The sequence below is a fragment of the Aspergillus piperis genome (assembly GCF_003184755.1).
Source record: "Aspergillus piperis CBS 112811 unplaced genomic scaffold BO85scaffold_3, whole genome shotgun sequence".
NCBI classification, from domain to species: Eukaryota; Fungi; Ascomycota; class Eurotiomycetes; order Eurotiales; family Aspergillaceae; genus Aspergillus; species Aspergillus piperis.
The window spans coordinates 2,050,380-2,076,962 of record NW_020291593.1 but is presented as its reverse complement, the minus strand read 5'-3'; the positions used below and the strand labels follow the sequence as shown (position 1 = coordinate 2,076,962).

Below are 26,583 nucleotides of genomic sequence, written 5' to 3'. Positions count from 1 at the left end.
TCAGAAGTAACAACAACAGTGCATCGATTCAAAGAAAACACAGACAAAGACACATGGCCCAAACACAAACCATTATTATCCAAGGGACACTCCACTATGTCGGCACTGTGGGAAGTCCAGGCATAAGCATTATGCTAAGCAGCCACTACCCTTCTAGCCCTGTAAGCTCATTCTCCATTCTGCAGCTACCTTCAGCTATGAGGTAGTGCAACATTGAAAAAGCTTCCTTTTCAGCCACTGACTGATTGACATGACCTATTGCAGCTAACAACACCACCCCTTGCTGGCGCATATTTGCGATGCCACGTCCGCCGGATCTGATGTCACCGCAGATTTGCGACCAATTATCCTCCGCAGCTTCATTATCGGGACGGCACAACGGTCCCTTTGACATCATCGCGGAAACACACATCCACTCGCATAGTTTATGTCGCCCAGAATATCGTCATCCTTCTACCGTGGGTCCAATCTATCCTCTCATTTCTGGGGTAAACATTAACCACGTGGGAATTATAGGATTCCTCCAACCATAAACAAGACATCTCATGCTGCCGCAACCTATGATCATCGACTGATTGATTGAGCCCTCTTCACCGTCTCGCATCGATCGCCACTTACGTATGCCCTTAATTCTCGGTATTGTGTAGACAAAGGGAAAGCTATATACAGCACAACTACCACCATCCCGACCGTCTAAAATCTCATCTCCAATATCCACTAACGCAGACAATCGCCTCAATCGCCTCACCATACTCTAAGAGCAAGCCACAGGATCGCCAACATGCCCCTCTTTCACTCATCCTCCCACTCCAGCTCCGACCGGAGCAGTATTGACGACCCCAACACCACATCCTCTCACTCTCACCGTCGCTCCCGCCGCTCCTCCGGCTCCCACTCCCACTACTCATCGTCATCCACTTCTCCTTCATCCTCCCGCCACCACAACCACTCCCTTTTCGGCCATAGCCGAAAGAACGAAGACCCATCCATTCTTGCCGCCAAAGAACAGGTTTCTCGCGCAGAGGCGGCTGAGCGGGAGGCTGATAGGGCACTGATGGCTTCGAAACGGGCAGTGCGTGAGGCCAGAGAACATGTGAGAAGATTGGACGAGGAAGCGAAGATGGAGTAAGTTGCTTCCTTACTCATTGTCTTTCTTTTGGTCAGACATGCTAATACTGGATGGTAGAGCACGCGCTGCGAAAATGAAGCAGGATCAGGTGAAGTCGATTACGAAGAGGGCGAAGCCGTTGGGAAGTATGTGATTGAATCTTCTTATATTCGTGTATGTGATGACACTGACTGAAGGTTCTAGGACATGTGTGAGGTCACTTTCTGATAGTCGATACGGACCTTGTTCAACAGTGGAGGGTATGGCAGACTGATTATATGACGTTATAATTCTCAGCATGTATTTCTATCGTATTGTTCCTTTATAATCGGTTCGGGTATCGCTTCGTGGGATTCTTTGCAGGATACGACTTATGAGTTATGATGAATACGTTTCTTATGTTTGTATTATACTTGTGGGCTTACTTGAATATCAATTTGCATATTATGACGAAACAAACTGTATCTGCTACTTAGATATTGACTGTTTGCATCTTGAGGATTGAGCGAGCTTGGACTGACTCTACATTGTAGCCAAGATATGAATTATGCAGTGCAGAAGACAAAGGAGAGCCAAAGGTGTACAGCAATAAGAATGTAGAAGGGTATATCTCTTCGTAGTGTAGGTCAGGTGATAAAAGGCGTACCTTCTAGCTATTGCTTCTAAGACTCCTTCCCTTCCCTGGTCTCTCCGCAGGAAAGCCATTAGAACTGACAACAGGAAGCTTGTCTTGACAGATCACAATCAACGACTCCATCCATTCCGAGGTACTTCAATCAAAGGTAATAATGAGACTTCTTTGATTACCTCCAGTTGCAGCATCAATGAAGGCACGCTATCAGCCAAATGACTATGTCTCTTCCCCCCACAGTAAGTCTCAATCAAGATATCCAGGCACTTAAGAGCCATTTCCCTTCACAGTGAAGCCAATCTATCCTCCTTGATTATATCAGCAGCCTTTTCCGCTACAGCATACACTGTCGTCTGGATATTACCGCGAGGAATCAACGGGATCACACTGGCGTCGACCACGCGCAAGTTCCTACATCCATACACCCTCAACCGATCATCAACCACACCCCCAATCTCTCGCGGCATCATAGCTGCCGTTCCTGAAACATGATAATGACATAACAAGCGGTCCCGCGTGAGCTCACGCGCTGTTTCAAGGCTCGTCACACGCGTTGGATAGTGCAGTCGACGGCCATTCGGCTTCAGCAGCGATGCCATGGGCTCCGTGGCTGCCAGCGTCTCAAGCCACATTACATGACGCGCTTGGATCTCCAGATCAAGTGGATGTGACAGCATACGAGGGTCGAAAGTCGGCAGCACTGTTGGATCTGATGAGGCTAGATGTACTGAACCTCGGGAAAATGGCCGGTTCAAGACTGCCACTATACTAATGTAGTTTCCGGGCTCTGACATGCTAAAGGTGCCTCTAGGATCGGAGCCTTTGTCAGGCGTCATTTGGAATGGTGCTAGCGTATACTGGCACGTTGGCTCGTCGTCATCTTCGAGAAATCGGCGAAGAATACGGTACTGCGCCGTCTGTCTGGCGCAACCGTCCTCTTTCAGGTGCTTTTCTATCAGGCCAGATAGCTCGCCGTTTTCCAATTCCGGGAGAGTCATGAAAGCCGAACCTAATGGATGGGAGCCTAGTGGTCCAGCTCCCGAAGATTGCCATGCTTCCATGGCGGCTTTGGCTACCTCAGGATCCCGTAAAGCTTCCCCGGTTATTTGACCATCGGCAGCCTCCCAGGTAAATGGGACAAGGCCATGTTCTTGCAGGTTCTCGCCTACATTAGGGTTGTCGATGGTAATATCAATACCATGTGCTTGCAGAAGCTTTGCATCACCGATGCCTGAGAGCTCTAGCAGATGCGGTGTCTTGATTGTGCCAGCCGCTAGGATAACCTCTGATCTTGCGGCCACCGTGCGTTGGGTTCCATCATTCCCTCGAAACTGGATACCGGTCGCGATAGCTTGGCCGTCATCGACACACGCTGTCTTGTCGAGCAAGACCTTCTCCACAAATGCTTCGGTGATGACTCGGAGATTCGAGCGTTGCGCTATTTCGGGAGTATAATAGGCGACGCCCGCATGACTACGAGCCCGTGAGGTCCCGTGGATAGTAGCCGGATTGCAAAAGGCACCCTTGGCCAGACCAGACATTGGGTCGCCTGTCAGCCGATGATTCAAAGCCTCAAAGGTCCGGGGCCAGGCAGCCGTGAACGCCGGAAAAGGCCCATTACCAAACGAAATCTGGATGGGTCCATCGGTCCCTTGAACATCCGGGTCGACATAGCCAAGCGACAGCTGGTCGCGAATCTCATCCGACGGCGGTATGAATGTCTGCGATTTTCGCATGTAGGTGGAGAGAGACTTCCAGTTCCAGCCCGAGTTTCCCAGCTGCTCCCATGAGTCGATATCGCTACGGCTAGGGTAGATTGCCATGCCCATGTTGATAGCCGAGGAACCTCCCAATGTTCGACCGCGGGACTGAGCAAGGCGTCGGCCATTAAGACCTTCCTATTCCCCATCAATCTGAGGGACCATGTATTGCAAAGGCTTGCATATCTACCTGAGGTTCACTGATAAGGCTCCAATCGAATTCAGGGTCAAAATAGGTACTGGCCGCGAGGGCCGGAGCTGCGATACGCGGATCGTCGACACGATCGCTTCCAGCTTCCAACACCAGAACGCTGACTGCGGGGTCTTCTGTCAATCGGCTGGCAACCAGCAACCCGGAAGTTCCTCCTCCAACAACGACATAGTCGTACACTGGTGGGATATCGGACAAAGACGTGGTATCTCTTTTCATGATGATGGACTTGTATATGGGTTGTCATGAGGTGAGGGCAGAAGAGCCGGTCAGTTGCACCCATTTATATTATAATCCAGCTGAATCAATCGACGTTTGGGTCAGTCGAGAGTAAGCATAGCGGGGTCACGGCTCGGATTGATACGAGAAACTGACTGACTTGTCAGATGTGGCTATCCGCCCTGAAGTTATTGGATATCGTCGCCCGAGAGCCCAAGGAAAACCCGGCTTACGCAGCGGCGGCGCTTATTGTTAACTATCAATGCTGCACCGAGGAAGCATCGCCGATCATTTGCTGCAACATTGGCCCTTCGAGGTCCACCCCTCCAATTTCACTTTGATTAATGAGGTAGCAAAGCAAGCAAGATGATATGCTGCACAATGGTAGCAAAGGCCTGGGTTGCAACGGAGATCTCCTATCGCAAATTGTGCGACTTTCCCGGCGGTCCCAATTTGAAGCAAATTGCAGAATGAGCTGCAATGCAAAACTTGGAGATGAAGGTTGTTTAACAAGTCTAGTTTATGATGCTAGTATCTCCAGTCCAAGCACCACCATGCCGAAGCAAGGATCCAGGCAGCGGCCAGGCAGCAACGACGCAAGGAATGCAGGCTCCAACCCAATTGGCCAAGAACTCCAGGGATGATGTTTTCCCCGAGCTATAAGTAACATATACTACCAATAGGAACTATCCTCACACGCTTCTTAAGATTCAGGTTAGACCAGCTGGCTTTGCCAATCGTCATTCAATATTCACGCTTAAGATCACCCCATCATCCTTTCGAGCCCTTACAAAGAAGCCCACCATGACCGGAATATCGAACGCTCAGAAGGCCCAGCTACATGAAGTTGCACATTTTATGCTGAAGATTTACCAGACTCTTGCACAGATGCGGTACCTTGATCCTAAGACGATTCAAACTGGGCCTCACGACATCTCCAAAATGCGCCCGGTGTACGAGAAACATGGGCTGGACCCAGCTATCATCTACCTCTATAGCATCCTTCCCTATGTGGACTCACAAATTGCAAACACCAGCCTTTTTGATGGCAGTTCTTTCATGGACTTTCGTGACGAGTCCTGCGTTGAAGACGGCCGTGATCCGTTATGCCCCGGGCCCTCGGAAGAGGACGGAGACGGGCCATACATGCGTCCCTGGATGACGGCGTTATCACAGATGGGAAGCCACACAAGTGTTATCATACATGATGCACGAAAGCACCGCATCTGGATTCCTGATCCTGTGGAGAATTGCAGCTGCGACCCGGCGCTATACGATGTGCCGCATGAAGCGCCCGAGAGCGAGAAGAGGACTAACTTTGAGCACCTTCCTAGCAGGCCTGCGGGAGATGTATTGCGGGATATCGCCTGATGGTATCGCGAACTCAAGGTACTACCAGGTGGAAGCGACGATAGCTGCATTGAGTGGGATGCTGGAAGGCTAGAAGTGAAAGGGCTGTATCGGATGCACGGATGGCCGGGCAACTTCGATGGCGATGCATTTCAGGTGGATCAACTAAGGGCTTTAGGTCATGCCAGTGTCGGAAAGTACACAAACCAAATATTACTACAATTAAAAAGATATGATCTCAGTGGAAGAGAGTGATCGCAAAATTGCAAGATTGCAAAAATCACTTGCTGCAGCGAAGAGCAAGGACGAAGAGTGGGTGTTCCGGATGGAGCTTTGGAAGGCAGAAAGGTCTTTTCGCAGAAACAACAAAGATCTCCTGGAGGAGGAGCGCAAATTAATCGCCCAGGAATACTCTCAGACCAAGAGAAAGCTTGAGTCGGCGCAGGGCAGAATAAGAAGCGCTAGGAGATGGTTGGAAGAAAAATCCAAGGACGCCGATGCCTATACTGTTAAAACAGTACGAGAACGCCTTCGCGGATATGAGCAGGAGGCAGCAGTCTACGAAAAGGTCCAGAAGGCGATCGAGGTAGACAAAAACTAATTAGGCAACTTGGGCGATAGAACAGGGTTCGCCAAGGAGAAAGAGGCCTCTTTATGGAAAGACGTGGCCCTACATTTTCAAGGGGAGCTCGACGCGCTACGGGAATGGGCTGCTCAAATCCCTGCTGATGCCGAGCACGCAAAAGTGAAGGCTAACGAGCAGATCCAAGATTATGAACAGTCGGTCGCGGCAAAGACAGCTACTACATGGCTGACCAAGCCGGGGTTATTTGAAGCTCGGCGTTGATCTACTACCCTTGGGTATTATTTAGACCGTTTTTATAAAGGGAACCATGTCCAGTATGATCTGTTTTATACTGTTTATTTGCAGAGGTCTTCCTCTAGAACTAAATAGCATATATCCCATCTGAACGACCCCATTATCACTCTCTACCTCTGTTTCTCATTAGCAACAGTGCTGCCCATTAATATAATCATTGCGCGTCGCAGCATCTATAGTCTTAGAAAGGATGTCGTCACGCACCGTACTGCACTGGATCATACCACGACCACGTACAACTGCAAGCATTCCTCTTCATACGCAACTAGTACCCTTGCAAATATGATAAATACTAATAAATTGACTGTTGTATAGCTTGACGTGCTCGACAATATAAACCATTGGCATCGAAGTTCAAATCAAACAGGGATGTAGATGTGCCGTTGTCGAAGGAATCAATATGTTAGCTGTCTTGTTTTCTGTTCGTTTGGAAGATCAAAGGAGACAGGGTACCTTGACTGGCTTGCTAATATGATGGACCCATGGTCTGACAGAGAATACCGCATAGACGGAATGGACAATCGTATGTTTCGATTTGTGTCTAGGAATGCTTGTTGCGGTGGGGGTGGGTGACTGGGGGTTGAACACATATTTGTACGGGGTGTAAAGCTCTTGAAAATTGATAGTGGAGGACATATTATTGGTTCAACTGACAAAATGTAGGAAGATCGTTCGACGGCACTGTCATTAGCTCTCATATTGTCTCAGTTCTAGTCTAGTCTAGTTAAATCAATGGCCCAACCACGGTCGCCAACTAGTCCAGTCATGATACAAAAGAAAGCAATCACATCTGAAACCAGCACAGATAGAGCAGACATAGATATCCCAATGAGGTAGATCAAAACAAATCTGAAATGGTAACCCTCTTTGCATTCACTGAAGTTGGCAATTTCTCTCCTCGCCATCCTGATAGCCATCGCCATCTTCGATATCCTTGTGATTCAACTCATCGACCTTGTCATATTCGGGCTCATCACCATCTCCATGCTGCTCATGGTTATCCTGGAAAGTCTCGTCATCCACCATTACATAAACACCGGCATCGTCCTCATCACTATCGTAGTACTCCTCTTCCTTCGTTCCAGTCATGTACCCCGAAGACGGAAGTAGATGGTCAGCACCCTTCTTCGTAATGGCGTTTGCAAAGAAAGGATGATCAACACGAAGAGGCCTCCGCTGGCATATGTAGCCCATTGGAGTATGAGAGATGTCCTGGCCTTGCCGGCGAAGGGCTAGCCATTCTTGCACGAAACTCATCTGGTTTGCCAACCCTCGTGACGCGGGGTTACTGGCATCTAGCCATTCAGGGCCTAGCTGTAGATGTTCCGTTATCACTTCGTACTCGGTGTACCCGAAATACAACCGCCCAGCGAGAATCCCCAGTTCGAAAGATAACCATGCTGGCAGAGTATGTGATGAAGATAAAGGTGGGATTGTATAGTAGTCTAATTTTTCGAAGTGCAGCATGCGCCTTGTCACCGGTGCTGCGTATGTGATGAGATGTGTTGACGGAGCAGCACAGGTACGGAGAATGGGGATCAATGCCTCCGCCTCTTCGGGAATGATAACGATCGCTGTCTCATTCTTTGTGTTGTAGAGTAGCCAGTTTACGGAACGCTGTAAGTTATGTCAGTTAAGTATCATCATCACACGTAGATGCTAAATGCGATGTGCTTACCGTGAACTCATCGCCTATCCTATGTTTTGATTTGACGGTCCTTGTAAACTCATGAGACACGAGTAGATGAGGCACTAGATTGCTGTTCTTCATGCCAAACTTCAATGAGAGTTGAGATTCGTGAAGCACATTTGCCGCAGTGAGAGTTCCAAATTCTTGCAGCTGCCCAGTCATCGCAAATTGTGACAAAGCAGGGTGTAGCCCAGGAAATCCGTAAGCCTGCAGTCGCTGTGGGCGTTGCACTTCTCTCTCCTCCTCAATTTCGTAAGCGACCTCTCGTTCTTGCTCAACCTCTTCTAAAGCGGAACTTGTGATTGCGCTCTGCATGAGATCAGATTGATGCCGTCTATGGTGGAGCTGTTCCAAGTACACAGCCACCTTTCCAGTTGCCGGTGTTGAAGTAGCCATCGATCTATTGCCTTTGTCACCAAGACCACATATGCGTGGCTTATACAGCTCCTCTAATGTTTGCTGCTCGGCCTGCTGTAGAATTGCCATGTATTTGTTACGATGCTCCGTGTTTTCAAGAAATTCTGGGAATTCGGATGCAGCTTGAATGCGGCGGCAAAAATCAACACCCTGGGCGTGGAACAGTGGCTCCAACTCGGCGTTACTTGCGCATGTCTGATGAAGAAGCCAATATACCACGTGAGAAGAATCTATTTTATCCTTGCGGCTCTTCTGGTTGACATCCAAGATACTCTGGTGGACCTCCGGAGGCGCGACAAACATAATAGACTGCGTCGTACCAAGTTGACGAAGCCTCATGGCCGCTGTAGGAATAAGTTAGGGGGAATTTCCTTATATAACAAAACCGCGGATATTAAAGGAGAAACCTACCTTGTACAGTATGGTCTTTGGTCTGGTTGAGTCCCAATGTTAGGGCCCCCTTGGCGTCAGGAGGAAGCTTGAGATCAGTGCCTCTAGTATGCGCCTCGTCAAGGTAGACAAGGCAATTCTGCAAGTTATCGGCATATGGAGTAGCAAGAAGTGGCACATTCTTCCCAATTCTATACCAAACCCATGGCTTATTGTCAGTTCCAAAGTACACTGCAGCTTGCGCCTTAGTATCTTTCTCTAGCCATGTCTTCACCAATGTCAGATTGTCCATTTCCAAGATCAGAGCACCAGCATCAATAAGAACTCGGATCTCGCTTCCAGCCAAATTCAATAGGAGTCCGGCTTCAGACATCCGTCCCCCATCTGAGAAAGCTCGTCTGTATTCTCTGTTCCTGCTTTGAAGCAGGTAAGTAAGAACCTCAGCATTAGTGTGCAACAGTTCCGGCAAGTCATGCTGCTCAATTGTTAGCGGCAGTAGTCTGCGATTATCGTTGGTCCCGCTGAAGCCAGTCGTTAACCCGGCACCGTTGCGTTTAGCACCTCCGGCAGACACAGTGGAATTGAACGGCACATCCCATCCCGAGGTCTGAAGTTTGATGGCAAATTGCTTCGCGTGAACTGGAAAGACAAACTGTTTCAAAAAATAATTTATGATGGCCATTGAGAATCGCATGATATGCCAAAATTCAGCGACTTGGCCTTGGTCATCCACGTTGATGAGGTTCCAATGCCGTAAAGCTTCAGGGAGGTCTGACGTCTGAGTTAACCGGTCATACTCCGTTGCAGGGTCATCCGACTTTAGCACAGCCTGGAGGCACCGACGGCACTGCTCTTGACTCAAGCCCTCATGATAGAAGGCAAGGCATGTGAATAATATTGCAACATCTGGATGGCCCCATTCGGCATAGTCTGATGGGACGCCCTTCGCTTGGAAAGGTACGGCCATAGGATCACGCCCTGGATGTAGTCCATACTGAACATTCCATCTTTTCTTCAGACACAGGAGGAGTATCTGATGAACAAATAGCCCCCGCAGCAGATACGTTCTCTTGCATGCCCTGGGAGCGTCCCGAAACACGTCTTCAATGAATTTGGCAGCAGAGCTATCCACTGATTCCTTGGAGATGAAGCGCTTGATAGCGTCCTGCTCTGTGACATCAAAGCTTTGGACTGGAAGAATAGAGCCTCGCCCTAAGCAAATATCTTGTACAATCCGCTCAGTGAGTGCGACCTCCACATCTCGTCTAAGTAGGAAGACAAGTGGAAATGAGCAGAGCGGCCTTTCGACCACGTCGATGCTTTGGAGGAATACCGGAGCTAAATCACGAACATGCTGGGCTACCAAGCCTAGTACGCCCATAATAGCCTCCCAACGGTCGGGATTTCCATCCACCGCAAGCTGCGAGCCACTTGGGTAGATAAGCTGTGTCTTAACAGCCAAGGTGTAGTCACACTCATCGAGGATGTCGCGGGCAATACTGTCAATCCATTCCTGTGTCCTTATCATTTCAGCAGCCTCCGCAAGCTTTAGGTCTGAAACCCTTTGCAGCCCACTCAACTTAAATGATAGTGCGTGCTCGGGAACACCTAGTATTATTCCTGCTTTGCTACTCATCTTTTCATGGAGGGAGCGGTATTCCCCGATCAACTCCATGTTTGTGGGAGTGCGCCTTGAGAAAGGAATATGCATGAGCTCTTTACCGACGAGGCCTCCTAGCCGGTCCTGCAAGACCTGTGCTGTCTGGGCCGTGAGTGCTTTTGGCACTAGAAGCCTGACAAGATTGTTACAATCAGCTAATGCGCATGCAACCATCGGCATAATAACCGATGTTTTGCCTTGGCCCATATTCATCTGCAGAACAGAGTTGGATCCTGAGGTAGGGGAGACCATCTCCAGTGCCACAGTCACTTGCTCCTGACGGATTTGCACATTCCCATCAATTTCGAGCAGTATCCAGTCCGGGTATTCCATGTAATTCCATGAAGCATGGACTGAGCAACTCCGTTCCTGCTCAAGCCTACTTTGGTCATGTTTCGCAAATAGCTCCTTCATCCGAACCAGACGCTGTAAGTGAACGATGGAAAGGCCGTACGTGATTAGGGCTTGTTGCATGTTTGGCCCAAAATTGGTTGATGCAGTTTTTCGAAGCTGTTGCAGAATCGTCCTCGGGGTGATGCACGGCCAGATGTTTCCGCGTTGCAGCCAAGGGTGCCTAGCATCGCCAGCTGATAGCTTGTCACAGATCTGACGGTAAATCTGGTGCACAGCAGCACGAGCGTTCCTGATTTCGGCGTCATACCTGGCCATTTCCACTAAGTAATGGGTCTTTGTGGCATGTACACTCACTGACTGTTGATCTTTATCTCTTAATGCAACAATGCTCAGCTGCAAGTCCTGGCCATACGTCGACCTGACTGAAGAGCCCGAGTCCGTGATCCGACGCACTATCTGCTCAAGCTCGGCAATCTCAGGTTCTCGCACTCCCTTATAGTTTTTCCGAGTACTGGGATTCGGAGAGCTTGCCTGGTCTGCGATGTTTTCGTGATTGAATAACATGGGAAAGCTTGAGCTCGGTATCATTTCTGGTCCTGGCTTGCTGATGAGGTCCTGGTCTAAATGCAACGTGACCTTCGTTGTCCATCTGGTTCCACCCCAAAACTCTTCGGGCTTGGGAGTGAGCTCATCATTATTGCAAGGGTTTATAGGTGCACTATAGGCATCCAGAACCGTTTGTGCATCTTGAACAAAATTTGAAAGCTGGAAATTCTTGAAACGTCGCAGCCAATCTGGACTGACAACCTCTAAAGCACTGTCAACATCCAAGATCTCTCCTGAGAAAGAGGTTGCTGACGGTTTGGAACAAGGCCACTCCTTGAGAATTGATAAAGCGAAAGATTCGCTCTCAGCCATACATTTTTTCTCATGGTTAGCACGTTCAGTCTTGGCTTTCTTGTACATACTCTGATGCCACTTTGAAAAGTTCGGTTTCTGTTCGGCCAGGTTCTGATACTCCTTGCAAAACGGTCTTGCAAGTGTTATGATTGTCTCGACATCAGGGGGCTTATCATCCGGAAAGCCTTCGAAAGAAGGATGAGAGGGCAACTCGATTCTTTTCAGATCAGGCAGAATGAAAAAGGCGGCCAAAACCCTAATCACATCCATGTTCACACCTTTGTCATATGCAATTAGGCCCAGGTGAAACATGAGGTGGTACACATCTTTCCGCTCACACTCCGTGCAAAGGCGCACCAACATGCCCCACTTGAGTGAAAGATCTAAAGACAAGGTCTCTTGAATAGTGGTTGAAGCGAATTTGCTATTGAAGCTACCAATAGATGACCACTTGCCCAGGAGGCTCGCGAGGTTCTGTGTAGTTCGAAGGACAGGTGGTCGCTCTCGGAGTAGAGTCACAATCTCTCGAACGTTTGAGATGCGCTTGGACATAAAACACCCTACTCGTGACAGATAAGGAGTATCGGAGGTTATGCTTATGGGCTGACACGACGCATCTGTACGTTCATACAAGGATCGACGCCAGTGGGCCCTTGCGCTGAGATGCGGTTCGTTCGTGGCTTGCTGCGGTTGGTGGTGAGCTCCACCAATCTGGAACAGGGAAAGCTTATGGGACCTGGACAATATTGAATTGACTATTGGCCGATATGCCTCATGTTGAATTGATGTTGTAAGTGCTGGATTCCAATAGATGACTTGCAGGCATTTGAGGCCTTTCGGGTAATACTGGCGCGATGGAGTCAAATACGAGATTGTTTGCAACAATTCTCTAAAACCCGAGTACAGAGGACTCCATGGTTGCGCGTGGGCCGACTCTAGAATATGGAGTGCTTCTTCTGTCCCCGTTCTGGCTGTAAGAGGGTCGGTCATTATGAAAGATGTATGCGCGTGTAATTGTGCCAAGGTATACAGCAGCCGCGGTTCAGCAGGGCCATGGATTCGGCCAAGAATATCATCGATCATGTATCTTGCATAAAATCCATCATTCTCTTTGCGCACTAGCACATGAATACCATGCCGCTGGTAGTGAATTTTCCCTAGCGGCGTAATTATACTCCGCTGTGAACGATTGTGGACATTTCGAAGAACCAACATGCTTTGTAGTCCATAGAAAGTGCCGGCATCTTGATCAGGGTCGATTTCTGCACCCAGCTGCGGGCATTGGAGTAGTTTTCTCCTGTTCACGTGGAATGTCAGATTCATGCGCTTCAGCTCAACAGAAAGTTCTTTCACGGGAGGTTGATATATCGTCAACATCGACGGCCGTTCGAAATGAAGAAAAAGGTTCGCAATTGCAGTGGCTAATGACGAGTTGGGGTCAACCAGATAAGACTTCTTGTTGCGCTGTGCCTTTCGAGTTTTGATGTTCAGTTTCCAGTTCGCGGGCCTTGGTATCCAAATAGCGGGCATGCGTCGAGCCTCAAGAATACCTGTTCCTAAATCAAGCCAATGCACACAATCACGAACCAAAGGTTCAGGCAAGTCAAAACTCTCGCCCTTGCTAAATATTCTTCGTGGAATATGTTCCAGGACACTTCCACCTTTGGTAGTGGCTTGAATTACCAGGGCTTTGCTCCGATATCCCAGATGAATCTGGCATCCTTCTTTGTTAATGGCCAAGGTGTAACTCATTCCTGGTCGATTGGACGGGAAAGCGGCCAGTCTCTGGTCACCAAAAAGCTCTTTCAATTCTTCTGAGTCACGAATATCGGCCGGGAGCTTTCCCAACGGTTTCCCATCCACAAGAAAGTGGCCTTCCAGGATATGGAGGTGAATTATCTGGGGTAGGGTGTGCTCAGTGGCCCGAGACTCTGTCGTGACCCATAGTTCATGTGGGTGCGGCAAGCTCTGCCATACCGCAAATTGTCTGATGGCGCTTGTAGGCCATACTTTGTCGATGGCAGACGCGATGCTTCTAGGGTGTAGCTTTACTGCAGCGTGTACAATTGGCCGAAGTCGAACAGACATCTTAATGTCCCGCACCAACATACTGTGCATTAGGTTGTCGAACTTGCTTATATCGAGAACAAAGCATTCCTGCATAGCCAAAGTAGCCTCAATAAAACACTGAAAACTTTCCGAATCCAGATCCCCTGTGGCATGAGCCTGGGGGAAGAAGGTGCGCCGACACAGCAAAGCAGCTAGGACACAGTAGCGAGCTCCTCTTTTTTCAACGTCCAGCTGCAAGGCGTTTCGAATCTCCGTTTGTAGGTGGTCAATCCACTTCAGTGTAATGCGGCGTATTTTGAGCAGCAAATCTCCGGCTTCTGCTCTTGATGTTTGGCAGCCAAGATTGTGTACCTGTATGGTCAAGGTGAGCATGGTCTCCATATACGTCACTTCGCGCCAGTTTGGAGCTATTATGGAAACGTGTTGATCGATTTGCTCCAACAGCCTTCTACAAAATTGATCGTCTTTGAAGATGGCATGCACCACGCGAAAGGGATCAACTTGCGATTGAGGACCGACTTGCAAAGCAAGGTGGCGCAACAGAACCATTGCATCGAGCGAGCTTAAATTGATGTTTGAAGAACCAAGCTCAGTGAGTATTGTCAGCCACCGGCGATGCTTACCAGACTTCAGAGCTTGATGAGCCAAGAATTCATTTACTGTCACTGTTGGCGGACATTCACGCATTGTTGCTATGGCCTCATAAGAAGATGGACCCGAACCAGAGGGAGCAAAGCTTGGAGAGGAGTACAGCTTTGCGAAGGGGAGGCTTGGGGGTAAAGAAAGGACGAAATGGTGTGCAATTATGAGCGGTTCAGACTTGCATTCGGCCCACAGCCGTCGGTCAGAATCATAGTAATGGAAGGTTAACCCAAATGGACGCAAAATACTGCTCGCTGATGCGGGAAGGGACTTCGATTTGTAATGTGTTTTGAGATGAGATTTTGTAGAAGATGCAAGTGTTAATCCTCCGTTAGATCTCTCCAAGTAGACCGAATATGGTTTGTGTTGCCGGAGCATCATCTGGGGTGACCCTTCGTGCGTCGCGGGTTTCATGGGGCCGAATCGGTTGAATATAGTCCAAGTCGCACTTCGGTACGCACTGAACACCTTGGGAGTCCTTAATTCGAACACTATGGCTCTTGTCTCATACTGTTTCTCGTCTGTAGGCAAGTAATCCTCATGGATAGTAATCTCTAAACGTCGACGGCATCGGACATAATAGCAGTGGCTGCATCCTCGGATATCATGAGTACCATCAGGGTGTCTCCGCTGAGTACAGATACTTTTATTGATGGACCTCGTCAGTGACTCAAATTCTCCATTAATATCAGCGAGCTCCGACTCCTTCAAAGCCCGGGCCGCCGAAGATGCCTTTTCAATCTCCCTTTGCAGTTGAACAAGGTCTCTGCCAATCGGGAGTTCCAAAAAGCGATCTGCAAAGCATCCTGGAGCTGGATCAGAGAAAATTGTCATATCCCCCCTAGATGCTGAAGTGAAACGGTCTTGGAGGTATAGCTGGATCTTCTGTAGTCGTTCTAAATCGACGTATCTCGACAAAAGCAAAACATCCAACTCCTCGGCGCAGAAAATGGGACGGTACTCGCAGATCAAGGGATATATACTCGTGGCGCATTTGTCCATGAGCACCCATAGTTCCAATACGTTAAGAATGAAGGAACTCATCTGTTCGTGGTCGCTGTCGTGAGACTGTCCTACCACATCCAGGTAGCATGCTATCTGACGGGCAGTATCAAGACACACCTCATCACTTTTATCTTCCGACATTGGGGACTGTCCTTTTCGAAATTCGATGCCAAGCTCAGTTTCGGCAATCGAAGAATATTTCTTGACCAGAGATACAAACTGATCGCCAGTGTTTTTGTCCATATGGCTGGAAACGTCGAATGGGTCTACAGTTCGAGGTCTGTTAACCAGGGACCCAGGGAGGCTCCTCATGACATTTTCAAGATAGGAGATGCTGTTTGGTAAACTCAAAACAAAGTCTTTGTCCTTGGCATAGATTGGCAACTGCGGTATCTTGCGCTGAATCCGCTTCTTAAATTCTTCCCATTCACCACTGATGGCGTTTCTCATGACGGTGACGGATTGTTGGCAAACAGGATCCAGCTTCTGGGAAAGTTGGGCATGCAAAGTTCTCATTTCTGCTGAGGAGGTTTGCATTTCCGTTTCTAGCTTGGCTAGCCGGCGGCATAATTTGGTGTTAAGCCAGCTCCATTGCTCAGGTTCCAATACTTTCCTATCAACAACATTCCCAAGTAGCTCTGCCAGGACAATACAAAGCAGAAACTTGTACTGCAGACGACCTAGGTCACTTCCCAGGTGCAGATATAGCAATCGTTGTATAGACACTCGAAGCACAAGCCAAAATGGACTTCGCCGCCACGGAAGCTCGGCATTGTCCCAGCATACGTCATCCTTGACACGCTTTTGCAATGCCGGTGGGCATACATGGCTGCCATTCACCCCGAGCAGTGCTACAAGGAATTCAGTGATGATGGACGGGTCGACTGTATTGCGTCTCTCGACCATCTCCTTCCCAGCTTTCCTTGCTTTGGCCGCAAACCGCTCCAGCTGTTCTGTGCTCGTCTTTTCGAGAAAGTCTGTAAGAGAATCTTGGAGAACCGGATTTCTAAACTCTTCGACAGGCAGCGATGCTGCCGTTCCTGGGAATGTCCATTGCAGTGCTCCCGGGGCGGCGAGTGTTTGCTCTGCGCTTGGTGATGTTTCAAAGGCCTCAATGACCACATTATCACCACTCCTGATAATTACTGGTCAGTAATAGCGCGCAATATCTAGGGATCAGACCTACTGTGGCATCCGAATAAGCAGTGCGGCGTTCTGCTCTCCGATATTGACTATGACAGCTCCCCCTGGCTGTAGTGCTCCCAGTGCGTCAAGCAGAGCGCCCTTGTTCACCATTCCATTCTGATTCACTACGCTGCATGTGTCGAGTGTCACAATAATTGACTCCCAGACAGACTTCAAAGCGTCATCTGCAACATGGCAGAGGGTTTGAACTGCATAACGCAGGCTGATGATGAGATCGCGTTCTACCTTTTCTGGCTCCCGGTCCTTTTTTCCAGGAAGCTTTGGGGGAAAAGCGATATGATTGAAAACGTCCATAAGAGTCTCAGCGACGGACATTTTGGTGAAGCGTGGTGATAGTAGTATGGTACTGGGCAAAATTAGAGCGTTTGTCAACAAATGTCAACGAGTACCACAGGCAGTGTTTAAATAGGCGCGACGGGGCCAACTCACCACCTGAAGCGAGGAGCGCAATTCCTGTCAGCAGGACATACCAGCGGCGCCTACCGACGCAGCCTTATCTTGATGATAGCAAATGATGGGACCCCTGTCTGATTATCTTGCCTATACGGACGCGTCACGGCGCCAACGGCAGAGTAGAGAGTGATGTGGCAGTGTGTTATTAGTTGCTGTCAACCTGGTAGCCTTTTTCAGTCGACCAGTAGTGAGCTCAAGTCGGCATACATTCTCCAAGTGAATCGACAGGAAGTGAATGCCTCCGAAGACCGTATGCGTCAGGATAGATAGCATGTGAGTGAAAGGCGGCTACATTACAGAATGGCGTTCCGGCATGCCGCTAGCTGAGAGTCATCAATTCCACCGTTATTGTTGGATTTTTAGCCAATTATCACTTATGACTTCATTCTGATAGGCCATGCTCAATCATTGATCCTAACTTGTACGTAAGGTCGGGAGTCACTGCTCCAGCCGCTGGCGAAGGACATCATTGCACCATCACAAAGCTATCCACGCCATTCACATGGTCTGGAGAAGCTTTCGCCTATCAGCATGTCTGGGCGTCAGATCCGAAAGGATATCAATGTATTTCCTGACAACAGCCTTGCAGCGCCAGCGCCTGTGGTGAGGTGGTTTCTGCTCAGATTAGTGGCTAACCATTCCACTGCTCGCATTGTGTACAGACACTAACACAACTTGATAGACAGTATGATAGGATGTGAATGCTTGCCTTCGATGCATGCAGTAGCGCCGACTGCGCCTCAATCACTTCCATTTCACTTTCAGCTCAGCTGCAGCGCCAGAATGTGATTTACTTGTAGAATAACTGACTTCGTCCAGAGACACCATGATGGAAATATGTCAGAACGTCATCCATTATAGTATGAACTATGATGATTGAGTTAGGTTAAAGCAACGGCAAGATGTCAGGAAATTGAAATCCAGTTGTGCGGTTACGATCAGGTGATGCGCGTGTCCGCTTAGATAGGAAGGCGCGATCGGGGACTCAACAGACTGGACGCATCTTCCGTGTTCTGCCAACGGTGCAGCGAATCCTGGAGGGTTCCTGATGTTTGGTTCATAAAATGTCGCCAATATCCAGAACGATCCGACTCCAATCAAATAGCAAGGATCCCCAATCCAGTACGACTAAGTGACCTATAGATTAGTCGAGACACTTGAGGGGAATCAACTCGGGAGGAACCTAGTTCGCGGAGTATTAGCCCAGGCCCGAGCAGCCTTGCGAGCCTTTGACAACAAACAGCCTAGTACTATCCATGATGTCTCGGGACCGGAACTTTCATCGCCCACCTATAGGATATAAGTTCCAACACGGCGCAGCGTTGAATATCCACACTCGACTACATATCATTCGTCGATCGAAATCAGCCTTGGGAAACCATCTACCAATGGATTGCCACCGGAACCAACAATAACAACTCCCTCCATAGTTATCGGCGCCAGCCTCGCCGCCCTGACTGCCTCCCAGGCACCAGAGAACTTTCGCCTGCTGTAGGCATATTCAAGGGCTTTCTTTCACGCTTATGGTCATATAAACAAGAGCATTCATCTAATGAAAGCAGACATTATTGAGATATGACGGAGAAAAAAGTATCTCCTCTATGTAGGGTATAAGACTCTAAAGTACACTTTTCGTAACAAACGCAGACCTGTTAAGCTCATAGCGAGAAGTCTCGAAGCCACACCATCTAGAGTGACTATTAAACATTACCACATCATGTCGACTCCTTCCCGAGACGATGACGTCTCCAGCTAACCGACATGAAGCAGATAGACGTCACCATCCCTAATCCAGCAAGTCCTATACCGAGATAAAGTGCTCCGCGGTATCCCTTCAGGGGATTCTTCCCGCCATCGTTAACGTTCGACTCCACAGTACCGGCAAATCCCAGTCCCAATGAAATGGAATAGTTGACTGTTGTCGTAACAAGAGATGCCGCCAGACCCTGGTGGTGATGGTGCATCGAGTTGCTCAGAATGAGTGTTCCTGATGGGAAGGACATGTCCCTGATATCGGTTAGTATATGTAACAAAATTGGATGGGTGGACTTGATACGTACATTCCCCAAGATGTAATCAGACTAACGACAAAAGCTTGCGCCCAGTATGTCTGATGCACAGGGACAGTGGCGAAGATGGCTTGTCCAGCAGTGAAGAAGCACATGGCGAAAAACATGATCACACTAGGTGGTAGCTTTCCCAGCAGGAAACCGGTGACCAGCGCAGCAACTGCGCCAGACGGCGCGGCGGCGGACCATTTAGCGGTCGCGAGTAGTGGCGAGTCACCCTTGATGACCTCCATGAACTGGTAGAAGTAGTAGATAATGATTCCGAAGCTAGACCAACCCGCCGCAATGCATCCAAGCACCCAGGCCAGGTCACCGGAGAGGACCGATCGTGGGATCAACGGGCACGGGGCCGAGCGTTCAACGAAAACGAAGACGCCGAAGAAGACGAATCCGACAATAAGGAGGGCATAAGTGTAGGGTGTCTGCCATCCCACGAGTGCAGCCTGATTCCAGGCAAAGTTAATCAAGACTAGAGCCGAGATACCGGTGATGGCACCGAGAATATCCAATCGCAACCAAGCTGTCATGTTGTCTGTGAATTTCGGACGATGGGTAACGGGAATGACGAGGATACCGAGAGCGGCCAGTACAAAGCACACCATCCCCATGACCCAGTATGCCCACGGCCACCAGACAAGCTGAGCAAAGAGGGAAGAGAAGACACCCCCAACGATGAACCCGCCCGGTGCTGTGGCTCCGAAGCAGCTAAAGATCATCTCCTTGCGCAAGCCGGGAGGATATGCACGTCCGAGAATAGCGATGGCGTTCGGGAGTAACATGGCGGGACCAATTCCTTGCAGAGCTCGACAGCAGTCGAAGAAGACCTTGTTCGACCACACGCTGAATCCGGCCAGGAGGGACCAGAGACCGAACCAGGAGAATCCGATAATGAACATGAGTCGATGCCCGTAGACGTCTCCGAGCCGACCCGCGACCAGAATGAAGGTTCCGACAGTCAAGCTGTAAGCTGCGGCGAACCAACTGAGCTGTCCTGCATTTGTGGTGCCAAAGCTGGCGCCAATGATGTGAGCTGGGGCAATGGACATGCATAGGCCGGCTTGTGTCATGAATTGAGCCATGCAGACCACGGCAATGAAGATGATCTCTTTCCATAGTTCGGACGGGGGCTTGACAGCCGACTGGGCTGTCTCGAGCCGAGTCAGCGCTTCGGGGTCCTCATCATCGTCTAGGTTGGATGGCTTTTCCTGCAAGTCGCCGCGACTGAGAATGGACTCGGAGTCGTATGGCGTTGACCCATCTAAGACTGGCTCTGAACGATTGTTGTCTGCAAATTCCGACATATTCAGTCACCTCTGAGCAGGCAGTGTTTCCGGCGCGAGAGTGCGGCCGAGCGGCCGACCCTGGGGGCCCCAGACATTATATATGAAGGGAAGATAATGCTCGATGAAGAATCTAGATAGATACCATTCCCTATGATGTCTGCCGTAGACCCACATCTTCGCCACCGTTGAGTAGCCCAGCAATGCTATTCGTTGATGCTGAGCCAAAATGAGACCATTGGGGCACAGGAAGGTTCATGTCCCGTCGGAAGCAAGACTGATCCGTCGGGAGTGGCAGCAAGGGGCCATAGATAAAATCAGGACAGGGACGCGAGTGTGCCAAATTGCTCCGAGCGGCATGCCGATAAGACAGAATTTTCACACTTCGGGGCCGGAACGGGGTGAAGTTGTCAAGCATCAATATAATATGTAGTTTTCAATGGTTAGATGGGAGGAAAGAGTTAATCCGGTCGATTAAGTAGATTTGCTGCTATACGGCTGACAGACATCTGGTGGGGTTCTTATCTTAGATCATCATGATAGCACCCTAATGGTTAACAAATGAACTAGAACCTTGCATCCTGTTCTAGTAATCCTACCGTACCTTTGCATGGTGCATCCTGCGCGGCTCTTCCGTCTTGAGCCTTCCAGGGCTGTGACTACGCTAATCCAAAAAGGGTATCTTGATGTCCTCTCAGCTCCAGCTCAATGCCCGCATGCAGAGTAACTACTTCTGAATACCAGTGATATGTGCGGAGTACTAGTATCGGCTGACATATGAGATCTTCCGAGATGATACTTATTATAGACCGCATTCTACCTACCGATGTAATTGCTGTTGCCGATTTCAAGTTCAACCGGACTTTTCCCGAAGTATATACTTTGCTACTCACTATAATATATATCGAGCACCACAGAGGAGTGTCTCTTGACGATGAGTGAACTGATTTTGCTTTTGACGCAGATAATCTGAGTTCAACTGCTCTACTAGCTACAAGTGGTAGTATCCTCTGTTCCCCAGGCGACACCAACCATGTGTGCCCAGCTGTATCACTGCATTGTTCAAGACTGAACAGAATGTGTGGCTAGGATAGATCACAGCCACGAAGGAATTGATATTACGTGGAGTTCTGGAGGGACAACCCTGATTCTTACTGATAGTCTTGGTACTATCAGCTTTGTTCAGGAAGAACAAGGGCAGTAAGTTAATTGTCGCTTGGCTGAGCAATGGGCTGAGTTCAAAGGAGACATTGAGACGACAAAGAGCCTCAGACGCAAGGGTCTACCCGCATAATACTCCTCAATCAGCACCCTAGCAACGCTGTTGTCCTGAAAATACAATGGATATTCAGAATACGTGGTCCTAGCGCTCTCCTGATGAGTTTGTAAAGTATTGTCCCCTTGATATTCAAGCGGGATATACATCTCCTAACATGAAAGAGATACGAATTGAGTATTAGCACCCACATACTGCCAAAGAATTTGCGAGTCAATCTCCGATTCTTCGCTCAATCCAAATTGCGACGTACCCACCTGGTTGGATAATGTGGGTCATATTTCAAGTGATGTCAGTCAAAAGAGACAAAGCATATCTGACTTCATTAGCACTTTTGAGTTGGGCTGAGCTCTCAAAGAAACGCAAAAACACGGAGAAAAGGTATCCAATCATTCAGAATTCCAAATTTCATTTACTGCACCGCTAACAAGAGAACATGACATTTTCACGTTGTGATGAAGAAAGGGGATCTCCGACATCGCCAGTGGAGCCGACGACAGCCGAGGATCGGCAATCCCGTGACAGGCAGTAAAACGAGCTAACGCCGGCTAGCTCCTGACCGCCTCCGGAACAGGCTAGACAGCAGGTGCATCACATGCAACCGGAGGAAAAAAAGAGTGGCGGCCTGAAGTCGGGGGCTTCCACGCCTGCACGAAACAATCAAAAGAAAAAGAAACGCGCGCAAAAAGATCCATCAGGTTTCCCTTTTTCGAAAAAAAATTATGTGAAGCTGCCGATCGTACTCCAATCGATTTCATCCCATCACCATGCCATTGATTTTGCTCTCCCTCGCTTTCTTCCATGAGATCTGGGATCGTGTGTGACGCGTTGTGATCGTGGCTGGAGAATATTAATGCTTTACCCCGCCGGACCTTCAAGAGAAACAATAGGCAACTTTCCCCTCCACCTTCATTGTTGTCGGTGTTCCACCTCCTCCTTTCCAACAATCTCCTCCCATCGTCTTCTATATAGTCTCCTTCGCACCTCTTCCCTTACCTTCAAGCATCTCAAGCATCCCAAGCACTTCAAGCATCTATCAGCCATAGAACTTGTGCGGTCATGAGGAAACTCCCTGCGGCCATTATCGTCGCCAGGTATGTCCACCTTTTCTTTTGGTTAATGCGCAATCGGAAACTGACTCTTTTCCTTTGTCTAGACATGGCGCTCGCCTGGATGTTGCAGACAAGAATTGGCATCTCACTTCGCCTACCCCCTATGACCCTCCCCTCTCGTATGGCGGCTGGCTACAGTCTCGGGCTCTGGGGGCCCGCATCAATGACGTTGTCCAGTCTCTGGACGATTCACTAGACTCTACAACAGAAGTTGACAACGGTATCAAGTCGCCTTCCGACCGTCTACAAAAGCCAAAACCGAAGCGCAGGATTATCATTCACTCATCTCCCTTCACTCGATGCCTACAGACAGCCATCGCGGTCAGCTCAGGGATCTGCCAGAATTCGGGCGAGCCAGAGCTTAACCGGTCCTCGAAAGTCCCCAGTTTAGTCCAGTCAAATTCGGATTCTGCCTTGACCCCTGGTCCCATTACATCAAGCGACCATCGATGTCTCCTACGAGTGGATGCCTTCCTTGGGGAATGGCTTTGCCCTAGATACTTCGACGAGATTATCCCGCCGCCCAACTCGGATCGCATGATCACGGCTGCAAAGCTCGAGCTGCTGCGTCGCGAGCACAGTTTCGTTCCCGAGGCGGACATCGTCCCCAGACCCTCCACTGGCTTTTTCCCTGGTGGCTGGGGGAGTGCATCTACTCCGGTTTCTCCCGCCAATGATGTAACAGCGAAGATAAAGACAGAGGCCCCACCCAGTACACGTCAGACGCAGGCACAGAGGTCCCGCGCTGGCAGCTGTGACACCTTCAGCGCTGCTGAAACGACTCGCGGACGGCGGATGCTCAGCAAGATCAATACCAATCTCCCCTCCATTCCAGATGCCGCCTACGTGCCTCCAACGCCTAGCTATGCCATTTCTCCTTCGGACCCCATTCCAGCTGGGTACGTGACGCATGCTCGGGACGCCTGTGTGAAGATCGATTTCCAATGGGACAGCATGCACGGGGAGCAGAACTGGGGTGATGGAGGCGAGTACGGCGAGGAATGGAGTACGATGCATACGCGGTTCAGTACGGGGCTCGACCGCATGCTTGCGTGGTATCGGGACTACGAGTCAACTTCTTCCGGTCGGCCTCGACGACATTCTCAGATGCTCGACAGTTCTGGCGAAGCCAGTTCCCGCAGTGAAGCGGATGACGATACAGAGACGATTTTGGTGTTGATCACGCACGGCGCGGGTTGCAATGCAATGATCACAGCACTGTCCGGGGAGCCATCCCAAGTAAATGTCGGCACTGCATCTCTCACCTTGGCGGTCCGCAATGATCACATGCCCGAAATGGCTCAAGATGATACCATTGGCGGACCAGTTCGGACCAAGGGATCCAACGAGCCATCCAGCGTGGAGAGTTATGCCATGAAAATGGTGGCTTCAACCGAGCACCTCCGCATCGCTCCCAGCACGTCACGTGTCTCCTCCCCGAGCCAGGTGACCTCCCCCTCAATCTCGTCCTACCGACATCGACTAGCAAACCGTCCATCGCTGTCACAAGGTATGTTCATCATCGGACCCTCGTCAACATCCGGCCCCAGCACTGCTCCCTGGAATGCCGAGCGACCCTCTACGGCTGTCACTCCTAAGACCTCAGGTCTCTGGGGATCCAGCGCCGCCGATGGCCCTGAGGACGATATCGTGCCTAACTTTGGCTGGCCTGCCCCGTCGCCGCCGGTCCAAGGAGAAAGCTCGGTCCAGGCCAAGGTGGATGAACCCACGTCTGCCAAACAAGTGCCACAGCGAACACTCTCCCAGCGCGGACTCTGGGGGAGCGCGCCGCTCAGCAAGGACCGTGAAGCGGGACACAAGCGTCGGTGGACTGTGACTGAACGACGACCATGATGATACCAGGTGGAAATAATATTATTTGTATCTTTCGGGTTTGTTTCTTAGGCTTGGAGTTTGGGATGGGACCATCTAGCTAGATTGCATAGTTTTGGGTGTGAATAGCGGTTCATAGCTGACAGGAGTTAATATACCCTTGCTGATACCACTTGATGATGATGATGATGATGATGATGCAGAATTGAAGTAGGCAAATAGTAGCCGTCCACTGGAATAAATCATTAGAGGCCATACAGATGTCTGTCAAGCGCTGACATGAGTATCTAACTCAGTCTACCACTATGACTTAATATTAGCTAAGTAATTGTACACTATCCTACCAAATGATTCTACTCCACTACTCATTTCCCAACAGACCCCAAAAGCACTTGATGAAATGATCCAAAAAGAAAAGATGCTAAACACCATAGACTTTGATACCCTCCTACTCCACTTGGAGTAGGACCATTATATTCGAAGATCCACCTATCCCGGAATTAAAATCCTCACAATCATCCACCCCTTAGTAACTAAAAATACAATAGAATAATACAACATCAACAAAAATCATCCCCTCTCACCTCACCCCAGAACCCAGAAATCCACCACTTACAATCATCTAATACAACAACTTACACTCCCAATTCTCCGCCTCATCCGGATCCCCCTTCCCAGTATACTTCGCCTGATACGGATAATGACAAATAGGTCTCTGCCTAAGCACTTCCTGAGCATTGGTAGTGTTCTTCCACACCGTCGCAACAATACTATCCGGCGCCGTGCCATTCTCCACCCACGCCATCATGGCCAACACTACATCGTGCTTGGCGTCCCTATATTCGGGGACACTCCACGTCGAGGTGTTGATGGTGGATGCTTGGTCCGTGCCGGCGATGTACCACGGGGCGTTCATGTCAGTAGGGGTGTTGTAGCAGTGTCTTTATCAATTAGTACATTTCAATTAGCATCGACCTTTATCAGAAAGAAGAGGAGAGAAGAGAAAATAAAAGGGGTGGGTATAGGGTATACGCACTCCATGCCCGGGATCAAAAACAAGCGATAGAAATCATCCACGTCATCGACGCCGTTCGCCTGCACAGCGCTCTTCGCCTGGTCGTAGTAGAACGTGCTCGCTCCGGGAGAGACATAACTATCCGAGAGTCCATGGTAATGGATGAATTTTCCACCGCGCTTCTCGAACTCGCTGATGTCGTATTGTCCTGCTGTTGCGTTACCGGGGTTCAAGTGGTCTGCTAGCTCGACGGTGCTGAAGTCGAGGTCTTTCCAGACGAAGGAGTCGCCCAGACCCATGAGGTCACGGAGGAACCAGTATTGCTGGGAGATGGTCGACTCCTCGCCGATACCGATGTTACCTTCTAGCCAGGAGGATTCACTTCCGTAGAAGAGATGGCTGTATAAGGCGGCGCTGCGGAGACTAGTCTACTTCAGGTATGGATGATCGCCATGGAGATACCCTCTGATGAAAGTGGAATTACTCCAGCAGGGCATCAGGAATCAGTGTGTTCGAGATATTATTCACCAGTCCAAGTACATTCTAGCGGCATAGCTGATACGTGCGATCGTCATAGCATTACCTGATCGCATCGAGCATCGCACCATTATTCCTCGGCTGACTCCGAGGCTAATGAGCTTCTCTGAATTTGATTCGCCGGTGTGCATATTTCCTCTCCATCTGAGCTCAGTAGCCGCTTGATGATTTAGGCATCAGAATAAGCTTACACTCAAGTTCTATTAGAGTTGCATATCCCGCAATAACAGATCGTGGGAGGTAAATGAAGAGTCTTCCCGCAGTGGAGATCAAGGTACCTGCGCTGCCGTGTCCTAGCCTTATCGAACCTGTTAGGGTTGGGATATACCTGCAGTATTGCGGAACCTTTTTATTTCTGCTCGGAAAGAGATGGATGTCTAAATCTCTCAAGCCTATGCTTGAAGGATAATTCCTCCAAGTCCACACCTAGAATAATGGCGTCTCAACCACAACTGTGCCTAACTTTCACCTTTCAAGGGAAATTCCTTTGACGACATTCGAGATATATCTTTACT

General features: G+C 49.4%; 8 protein-coding genes across 8 annotated transcripts; 3 read left to right on the top strand and 5 right to left on the bottom strand.

Annotated features, from left to right (window-relative positions):
- The first annotated feature begins 516 nt into the window (after positions 1 to 516).
- Positions 517 to 1,567, top strand: BO85DRAFT_446612 (uncharacterized protein). The gene is made up of 3 exons (XM_025659544.1): positions 517 to 1,125; positions 1,187 to 1,254; positions 1,313 to 1,567. The coding sequence occupies exons 1-3, from the start codon at positions 782 to 784 to the stop codon at positions 1,321 to 1,323; spliced, it is 423 nt and encodes a 140-aa protein (XP_025519387.1). The 5' UTR covers positions 517 to 781; the 3' UTR covers positions 1,324 to 1,567.
- Positions 1,568 to 1,590: 23 nt separating this feature from the next.
- BO85DRAFT_196993 (uncharacterized protein) lies at positions 1,591 to 1,918 on the bottom strand. Its single transcript, XM_025654484.1, has one exon. The coding sequence runs from the start codon at positions 1,811 to 1,813 to the stop codon at positions 1,631 to 1,633; it is 183 nt and encodes a 60-aa protein (XP_025519386.1). The 5' UTR covers positions 1,814 to 1,918; the 3' UTR covers positions 1,591 to 1,630.
- BO85DRAFT_415006 (GMC family oxidoreductase) lies at positions 1,612 to 4,004 on the bottom strand. Its single transcript, XM_025657668.1, has 2 exons — positions 3,690 to 4,004; positions 1,612 to 3,637 (listed from the first exon to the last, which is right to left on the bottom strand). The coding sequence occupies exons 1-2, from the start codon at positions 3,927 to 3,929 to the stop codon at positions 2,024 to 2,026; spliced, it is 1,854 nt and encodes a 617-aa protein (XP_025519385.1). The 5' UTR covers positions 3,930 to 4,004; the 3' UTR covers positions 1,612 to 2,023.
- Positions 4,005 to 4,733: 729 nt separating this feature from the next.
- On the top strand, positions 4,734 to 6,256 carry BO85DRAFT_475540 (uncharacterized protein; the record flags this gene model as incomplete). Its single annotated transcript, XM_025662736.1, has 4 exons — positions 4,734 to 5,279; positions 5,319 to 5,457; positions 5,510 to 5,865; positions 5,906 to 6,256. The coding sequence occupies 4 exons, from the start codon at positions 4,734 to 4,736 to the stop codon at positions 6,026 to 6,028; spliced, it is 1,164 nt and encodes a 387-aa protein (XP_025519384.1). The 3' UTR covers positions 6,029 to 6,256.
- A 561-nt stretch (positions 6,257 to 6,817) lies between these two features.
- Positions 6,818 to 17,167, bottom strand: BO85DRAFT_196948 (uncharacterized protein). Its single transcript, XM_025654483.1, has 5 exons — positions 16,923 to 17,167; positions 16,474 to 16,839; positions 8,678 to 16,422; positions 7,838 to 8,610; positions 6,818 to 7,776 (listed from the first exon to the last, which is right to left on the bottom strand). The coding sequence occupies exons 2-5, from the start codon at positions 16,806 to 16,808 to the stop codon at positions 7,033 to 7,035; spliced, it is 9,597 nt and encodes a 3,198-aa protein (XP_025519383.1). The 5' UTR covers positions 16,809 to 16,839; positions 16,923 to 17,167; the 3' UTR covers positions 6,818 to 7,032.
- A 1,375-nt stretch (positions 17,168 to 18,542) lies between these two features.
- On the bottom strand, positions 18,543 to 20,316 carry BO85DRAFT_415001 (MFS transporter; the record flags this gene model as incomplete). Its single annotated transcript, XM_025657667.1, has 2 exons — positions 18,543 to 18,953; positions 19,007 to 20,316. 2 exons carry the CDS (start codon positions 20,314 to 20,316, stop codon positions 18,662 to 18,664), a joined length of 1,602 nt encoding a protein of 533 aa, XP_025519382.1. The 3' UTR covers positions 18,543 to 18,661.
- A 2,314-nt stretch (positions 20,317 to 22,630) lies between these two features.
- BO85DRAFT_364270 (uncharacterized protein) lies at positions 22,631 to 24,537 on the top strand (the record flags this gene model as incomplete). The annotated part of the gene is made up of 2 exons (XM_025655692.1): positions 22,631 to 22,665; positions 22,728 to 24,537. 2 exons carry the CDS (start codon positions 22,631 to 22,633, stop codon positions 24,535 to 24,537), a joined length of 1,845 nt encoding a protein of 614 aa, XP_025519381.1.
- A 412-nt stretch (positions 24,538 to 24,949) lies between these two features.
- On the bottom strand, positions 24,950 to 26,106 carry BO85DRAFT_517629 (tannase-domain-containing protein; the record flags this gene model as incomplete). Its single annotated transcript, XM_025664922.1, has 3 exons — positions 24,950 to 25,457; positions 25,553 to 25,954; positions 26,060 to 26,106. The coding sequence occupies 3 exons, from the start codon at positions 26,104 to 26,106 to the stop codon at positions 25,139 to 25,141; spliced, it is 768 nt and encodes a 255-aa protein (XP_025519380.1). The 3' UTR covers positions 24,950 to 25,138.
- Between the last annotated feature and the right edge of the window lie 477 nt (positions 26,107 to 26,583).

What these genes read in the sequence shown, in the direction of transcription:
- BO85DRAFT_446612 (XM_025659544.1), top strand. Translation starts at nt 782, where the DNA reads ATGCCCCTCTTTCACTCATCCTCCCACTCCAGCTCCGACCGGAGCAGT. An exon ending in GACGAGGAAGCGAAGATGGA is followed by an intron (nt 1,126 to 1,186) that starts GTAAGTTGCTTC and finishes ACTGGATGGTAG; the next exon opens with AGCACGCGCTGCGAAAATGA.
- BO85DRAFT_196993 (XM_025654484.1), bottom strand. Translation starts at nt 1,813, where the DNA reads ATGGCTTTCCTGCGGAGAGACCAGGGAAGGGAAGGAGTCTTAGAAGCA.
- BO85DRAFT_415006 (XM_025657668.1), bottom strand. Translation starts at nt 3,929, where the DNA reads ATGAAAAGAGATACCACGTCTTTGTCCGATATCCCACCAGTGTACGAC. An exon ending in GCCTTATCAGTGAACCTCAG is followed by an intron (nt 3,638 to 3,689) that starts GTAGATATGCAA and finishes GATGGGGAATAG; the next exon opens with GAAGGTCTTAATGGCCGACG.
- BO85DRAFT_196948 (XM_025654483.1), bottom strand. Translation starts at nt 16,808, where the DNA reads ATGTCCGTCGCTGAGACTCTTATGGACGTTTTCAATCATATCGCTTTT. An exon ending in CAAAGACCATACTGTACAAG is followed by an intron (nt 8,611 to 8,677) that starts GTAGGTTTCTCC and finishes TTATTCCTACAG; the next exon opens with CGGCCATGAGGCTTCGTCAA. An exon ending in GGATAGGCGATGAGTTCACG is followed by an intron (nt 7,777 to 7,837) that starts GTAAGCACATCG and finishes CATAACTTACAG; the next exon opens with CGTTCCGTAAACTGGCTACT.